This window comes from Salvelinus sp. IW2-2015, unplaced genomic scaffold (assembly GCF_002910315.2).
Source record: "Salvelinus sp. IW2-2015 unplaced genomic scaffold, ASM291031v2 Un_scaffold1904, whole genome shotgun sequence".
Classification (NCBI taxonomy): Eukaryota; Metazoa; Chordata; class Actinopteri; order Salmoniformes; family Salmonidae; genus Salvelinus; species Salvelinus sp. IW2-2015.
The window spans coordinates 115,484-123,156 of NW_019943265.1; the positions used below are offsets into that span (position 1 = coordinate 115,484).

The 7,673-nt window shown below is 44.4% G+C and overlaps 1 protein-coding gene across 2 annotated transcripts in view; it reads right to left on the reverse strand.

Moving 5' to 3' along the window:
* Window positions 1-684: 684 nt before the first annotated feature.
* Window positions 685-7,673, reverse strand: part of LOC112072370 (basic immunoglobulin-like variable motif-containing protein) — a 26,788-nt gene continuing 19,799 nt past the window's right edge. The window contains exons 8-11 of one of the 2 annotated variants that reach the window (XR_011476169.1): window positions 5,966-6,049; window positions 5,748-5,844; window positions 946-4,776; window positions 685-895 (exon numbers count right to left, since the gene is read on the reverse strand). Coding sequence is in view for 1 of the 2 variants with exons in the window: in XM_024139782.2 (XP_023995550.1) it covers window positions 4,453-4,776; window positions 5,748-5,844; window positions 5,966-6,049 (505 nt within the window). In the remaining variant the exon portion in view is untranslated. Of the gene's footprint in view, window positions 4,777-5,747; window positions 5,845-5,965; window positions 6,050-7,673 lie in introns of both variants that reach the window. The other variant, XM_024139782.2, reaches the window with a different exon arrangement.

The window sequence follows — 7,673 nt, forward strand, 5'->3', positions numbered from 1 at the left end:
AACTTCTCCCAACCATCCAGGAATAGTTTGGTGACGAACAATGCCTTTTCCAGTATGATGGAGCACCTTGCCATAAGGCAAAAGTGATAACTAAGTGGCTCGGGGAACAAAACATCGATATTTTGTCTCCATGGCCAGGAAACTCCCCAGACCTTAATCCCATTGAGAACTTGTGGTCAATCCTCAAGATGCGGATGGACAAACAAAACCCCACAAATTCTGACAAACTCCAAGCATTGATTATGCAAGACTGGGCTGCCATCAGTCAGGATGTGGCCCAGAAGTTAATTGACAGCATGCCAGGGCGGATTGCAGAGGTCTTGAAAAAGAAGGGTCAACACTGCAAATCTAGACCCTTTGTATCAACTTCATGTAATTGTCAATAAAAAGCCTTTGACACTTCTGAAATGCTTGTAATTATACTTCAGTATTCCATAGTAACATCTGACAGAATATCTAAAGACACAAGCAGCAAACTTTGTGGAAATTAATATTTGTGTCATTCTCAAAACTTTTGGCCACGACTGTACATGGTTGTTTCTGTAGTTAGTTTTACTGTAGATGGGTTCTCCAACTCTACCATATGTACATCATTGTTTCTGTAGTTAGTTTTCCTGTAGCTGGGTTTCTCAACTCTACCATGGTTGTTTCTGTAGTTAGTTTTCCTGTAGCTGGGTTTCTCAACCATATGTACATCATTGTTTCTGTAGTTAGTTTTCCTGTAGCTGGGTTTCTCAACTCTACCATGGTTGTTTCTGTAGTTAGTTTTTCCTGTAGCTGGGTTTCTCAACCATTTGTACATCATTGCTTTGTCGTTAGTTTTCCTGTAGCTGGGTTTCTCAACTCTACCATGATTGTTTCTGTAGTTAGTTTTACTGTAGCTGGGTTTCTCAATCTACCACGGTTGTTTCTGTAGTTAGTTTTCCTGTAGCTGGGTTTCTCAACTCTACCATGGTTGTTTCTGTAGTTAGCTTTCCTGTAGCTGGGTTTCTCAACCATATGTACATCATTGTTTCTGTAGTTAGTTTTACTGTAGCTGGGTTTCTCAACCATATGTAAATCATTGCTTCTGTAGTTAGCTTTCCTGTAGCTGGGTTTCTCAACCATATGTACATCATTGTTTCTGTAGTTAGTTTTCCTGTAGCTGGGTTTCTCAACTCTACTGTACATCTCGGTGGAGTTTGTTTGCGACAACTGTGGGCGGAGTCGCTGTCGGTCGATACAGGAAACAGTCTGTGGTTGTATTGGATAAAGGTTTTATTAAAAAGTACGGATATCAGCAAACAAAGAAAGGCACGCAGCTACAAACAGCTACAGAGGACAAACATAGGTACACGGTAGGGGTTTAAGAAACGCAGCTACAGAGGACAAACATAGGTACACGGTAGGGGTTTAAGAAAGGCAGCTACAGAGGACAAACATAGGTACACGGTAGGGGTTTAAAGAAGGCAGCTACAGAGGACAAACATAGGTACACGGTAGGGGTTTAAGAAAGGCAGCTACAGAGGACAAACATAGGTACACGGTAGAGGTTTAAAGAAAGGCAGCTAGAGGACAAACAGGTACAAGGTAAGAATTAAGAAAGGCAGCTACAGAAAACAAACATAGGTACACGGTAGGGGTTTAAGAAAGGCAGCTACAGAGGACAAACATAGGTACACGGTAGGGGTTTAAGAAAGGCAGTAACAGAGGACACCATAGGTACAAGATAAGGAATTAAGAAAGGCAGCTACAGAGGACAAACATAGGTACACGGTAAGGAATTAAGAAAGGCAGCTCAGAGGACAAACATAGGTACACGGTAAGGAATTAAGAAAGGCAGCTACAGAGGACAAACATAGGTACAATGTAAGGAATTAAAGAAAGGCAGCTACAGAGGACAAACATAGGTACAAGGTAAGGAATTAAAAAGGCAGCTACAGAGGACAAACATAGGTACAAGGTAAGGAATTAAGAAAGGCAGCTACAGAGGACAAACATAGGTACACGGTAAGGATTAAAGAAAGGCGGCTACAGAGGACAAACATAGGTACACGGTAAGGAATTAAGAAAGGCAGCTATAGAGGACAAACATAGGTACAAGGTAAGGAATTAAGAAAGGCAGCTACAGAGGACAAACATAAATAAAAGTAAGGAATTAAGAAAGGCAGCTACAGAGTACAAACATAGGTACAAGGTAAGGAATTAAGAAAGGCAGCTACAGAGGACAAACATAGGTACACGGTAAAGAATTAACTTCTTGTGGCTGCAGGGGTAGTATTGAGTAGCTTGGATGAAAGTTGCACAGAGGTGCCCAGAGTAAACGGCCTGCTCCTCAGTCATAGTTGCTAATATATGCATATTATTATTAGAATTGGATAGAAAACACTCTGAAGTTTCTAAAACTGTTTGAACTTTGTCTGTGAGTATAACAGAACTCATATGGCAGGCAAAAACCTGAGAAAAAATCCAAACAGGAAGTGGAAATTATTAGGCTGGTCGATTTTCAACCAAGATCCCATTGAAATTACAGCAAGATATGAATGAGTTTTCACTTCCTACGGCTTCCACTAGATGTCAACAGTCTGTAGAACTTTGTCTGATGACTCTACTGTGAAGGGGGGCCAAATGAGAGGAGAATTAGTCACGTCTGCCATGAAGTGACCATTCTTTGACCATGCGCGTTCACATGAGAGGGAGCTCTGTTCCATCGCTCATCTGAAGTCAATGTAATTCTCCCGGTTGGAACGTTATTCAAGATTTATGTTAACAACATTCTAAAGATTGATTCAATACATCGTTTGACATGTTTCTACTGACTGTTACGGAACTTTTGGACATTTCGTCAGGTTTTAGTGAACGCGCTTCGTGACTTTGGAATTGTTTACCAAACGCGCTAACAAAAGTAGCTAATTGGACATAAATAACGGACATTATCGAACAAATCAAGCATTTATTGTGGACCTGGGATTCCTGGGAGTGCATTCTGATGAAGATCATCAAAGGTAAGGGAATATTTATCATGTAATTTCCGGTTTCTGTTGACTCCAACATGGCGGCTAATTTGACTATTGTTCTGAGCGCCGTCTCAGATTATTGCATGGTTTGCTTTTTCCGTAAAGTCTTTTTGAAATCTGACACAGCGGTTGCATTAAGCAGAGGTATATCTACATTTAACATTTACATTTAAGTCATTTAGCAGACGCTCTTATCCAGAGCGACTTACAAATTGGAAAGTTCATACATATTCATCCTGGTCCCGTGGGGAATGAACCCACAACCCTGGCGTTGCAAGCGCCATGCTCTACCAACTGAGCCACACGGGACCGGGATCTAGAATTCCATGTGTATAACTTGTATTATCATCTACATTTATGATGAGTATTTCTGTTGAAACGATGTGGCTATGCACTATCACTGGATGTTTTTGGAACTAGTGAACGTAACACGTCAATGTAAACTCAGATTTTTTTATATAAATATGAACTTGTTCAAACAAAACATACATGTATTGTGTAACATGAAGTCTTATGAGTGTCATCTGATGAAGATCATCAAAGGTTAGTGATTAATTTTATCTCTATTTGTGCTTTTTGTGACTCCTATCTTTGGCTGGAAAAATGACTGTGTTTGTCTGTGATTTGGCGGTGAGCTAAAATAATCGTTTGTGGTGCTTTCGCTGAAAATTTGGTGGGATTAACAACAAGATTACCTTTAAAATGATAATAAACACATGTATGTTTGAGAATTTTAATTATGAGATTTCTGTTGTTTGAATTTGGCGCCCTGCACTTTCACTGGCTGTTCTAATATCGATCCGTTAGCGGGATTGCAGCCATAAGAAGTTTTAAAGAAAGGCAGCTACAGAGGACAAACATAGGTACACGGTAAGGAATTTAAAAAGGCGGCTACAGAGGACAAACATAGGTACACGGTAAGGAATTTAAAAAGGTGGCTACAGAGGACAAACATAGGTACACGGTAAGGGTTTATCGACTGACAGCGACTCGTTTGAGGTCTGCCCAAGTCGTCTCCGCTCAACTCCGTTGATGTGATGTGCATCGTGGAGTTGAGAAAAACTTGGCTTACAATAGTCACTGGATTTCAAGTCACATTCGCAAACTAACACACTCACTTTAAAGCGTATAATAAATTGATTTGTATTCTTATTCTCCTATTTCTTAAATGGCTTTTAAATGCAATGTTATCAGACATTCTGATTAATAGCAGCAGTCCTCTATACATTGCTAGACGATTAAACGTAGCTTTCACACTAAAGTGTATCGACTTGTATGTTGTACTAACTTTTCATTACAATAATCAAGCAAAATCCTTGACGGAATCTGGATGACGCTAGACGGGGTAAAATAACACTTCGGCTCTCTTTTTTTGGTGAAAAACTATGAGAACGTTTGAGATACTAACCAGTATATTTTAGCAGCACTAACTTCACAGCGTGAACTTCATRGAGTCTCAGTCATCTGTGGCGTCTTCTTCGACGTCGCTCTCGGGTGAGCTCCTGTGTCTGTACTCTGTGGTGTTGGACAGCTGTTTCCAAGCTACGTCCTTCTGGTTACTGGTACCTGTGCTGTTGGAGCGGCCTAGCCGYGCCAAAGCCTGGTGTTTTCCTGAGGTCTTCTCCCTGTCCTCCTGGACCTCTGCTAAGCCCCCCTGGGCCCTCTCAGACCCCTGGTGGTGGAGATCATGTCTCAGGTTCTCCAGGTTGAGGGCCCAGGGGCCTAGCTTCTGCCAGTTGACCCTCTGGAAGGCCATGATGCAGTGAAGATTCCCWCCCACCTGCCAGGAGAGAAGAGGTTCATGTCAGAAATGCGGTACAGACCCACGAATGGTACCTTCAACTTTTACATTTTAACATAACTATAAAAACTGAGAAGAGGAGAGGMTCACGTCAGAAATGCTGTACTCATACTAGAGCTCTGCTACCGGAGCCCAATGGGTCCCTGACATTATGCATTGGGTTAGGGTAGAGCCTGTTAAATTTTTCATCAATAACRAGGGTACGGCAGGGCTTGGGTATCACTAGCATTTTGAAGCTGAGCCGTTTGCTCGTGCTCTGCAGTACATATCTGACTAAGATCATCACATGGTGCCAGAAGTGCTTCAACTAAATACAAGACAGGAGATATTATTTCACAGATAATAATAATATATAATATTCCTTGAGTTTGTCTGTGAGTTTAGAGTGATGAAAAGTAACTAACAGCTCGCTCACGTTTCGTCATTGAGCAGAGCAGCCCAAGCCGTAGRCGTTGCTATGGTCACTCACAGACTCAGAGCCACCATGAGCAGAGTGCATGCYGAGCGAACAGCSCGCAGGAAGCGYGTGACAGACAGAGGAGCYACTAATGGATTTACTTACAGAGGGAGTTATTTCTGAATTCAGACCCTACCCTGCCTGATTGCTTTTGCCAAATTTAAGGCCCTGCCCGAAATAACTTCCTTTGTAAGTAAATCCATTAGTTGCTCCTCTGTCTGTCACCCGCTTCCTGCGCGCTGTTCGCTCTGCATGCACTCTGCTCATGGTGGCTCTGAGTCTGTGAGMGACCATAGCAACGGCTACGATTGGGCTGCTCTGCTCAATGACGAAACGTGAGCGAGCATGGGTAGCATGGGCATGGGTAGCATGGGCATGGGTAGGGKTTAAAATTRATGCCCGTGCAGGGCTCTAACTCATCCTCATCCCATTGTTTGCATAACTGGTACCCTAACAACTATCATAACTATTAAACTGAAATGAAAATGAAAACCTTTTTGGTTTTGCGGCACTGAATTCCCCTCTCCGTGTGACGAATATCAAGGTATTCTGGATTTTGTGTGTTGAGATCTGTGGCGATATCAGCCCACCTGAAAACAACCGCAAGTTACAGAAGAGAAAAAGTAATCAACTAAGAAGAAAACATGGTACAACAACAACAGAAAAATACTGTATATAATTTTGTTGGAAACAAGTCAGAAAGGGTCATACTTTTTACAGTGAATAGCAGGGTGTTTCCTGCTTGGTTCACCAATCAGAATCCAGTGTTCCAGTTCATTAGTTGGTAATGTACCCCTTAGAAGTAAACAAGAACAAGTTAACAAGGTACGTGGTTGACAGCAGCAAGAGTGAAGCGTGGTTGACAGCGAAGGTTACGTGGTTGACAGCAAGAGTTAGCGTGTTGACAGCAAGGAGTTGGAGTTGTTTGACAGCGGGAGTGACGCGGAGATGACAGCGGGAGTTACGCGGATGACAGCTGGATTACGCGGATGACAGCGTGAGTTACGCGGTATGACAGGGAGTTACGGGATGACAGCGGCGAGTTACGCGGATGACAGCGGGGAGTTACGCGAGTATGACAGCGGGAGTTACGCGGATAGAGCGGGAGTTACGCGGTAGATGACAGCGGGAGTTACGCGGATGACAGCGGGAGTTACGCGTGTAGGATGACAGCGGGAGTTACGTGGATGACAGGGAGTTACGTGATGACAGCGGGAGTTAAGGTGGATGACAGCAAGAGTTACGTGGATGACAGCGTGGATGTTATGCGGATGACATCGACAGCAAGAGTTACGTGGTTGACAGCGAAGAGTTATGTGGTGACAGCAAGAGTTACGTGGTTGACAGCACAGAGTTACGTGGTTGCACGCAAGAGTTTACGTGGTTGACAGCAAGAGTTACGTGGTTGACAGCGGGAGTGACGTGGTTGACAGGAGAGTTAGCGTTGACAGCGGGCAGTTACGTGGATGACAGCCGGGAGTTGAAATGGATGACAGCGGGAGTTAAGTGGATGACAGCAAGGAGTTACGTGGATGACAGCGGGAGTTATGTGGCGATGACTGACAGCAACGAGTTACGGTGTTGACAGCAGAGTTATGTGGATGACAGCAGGTTACGTGGTGACAGCAGAGTTACGTGGTTTGAGCAGCAGAGTTAGTGGTTGACAGCAAGAGTTACGTGGTTGACAGCGGGAGTGACGTGGTTGACAGCGAGAGTTACGCGTTGACAGCGGGAGTTACGTGGATGACAGCGGGAGTTAAATGGATGACAGCGGGAGTTAAGTGGATGACAGCAAGAGTTACGTGGATGACAGCGGAGTTATGTGGATGACAGCGGGAGTTATGTGGATGACATCGACAGCAAGAGTTACGTGGTTGACAGCAAGAGTTACGTGGTTGACAGCAAGAGTTACGTGGTTGACAGCAAGAGTTACGTGGTTGATCAGCGGGAGTGAGCGGCATGACAGCGGGAGTTACGCGGATACAGCGGGAGTTACGCGGGATGACAGCGGGAGTTACGCGATGAACACGCGGATTACGCGGGAGACAGCTGGAGTTACGCGGCAGTGACCGGGAGTTACGCGGATGACAGCACAGCGGGAGTTACCGCGGTTGACAGCGGGATGTTACGCGATGACAGCGGGAGTTACGCGTACGCGATGGATGACAGCGGGAGTTACGGGATGACAGCGGGAGTTACGTGGATGACAGCGGAGTTACGTGGATCGCAGTGGGGAGTTACGTGGATGACAGCGGAGTTAAGTGGATGACAGCAAGAGTACGTGGATGGACGCGGAGTTAAGTGGTTGACAGCGGAGTTAATGTGGGTTTGACAGGCGGGAGTTATGTGGTTGACAGCGGGAGTTACGTGGATGACAGCGGGAGTTACGTGGATGAACAGCGGAGTTAAGTGGATGACA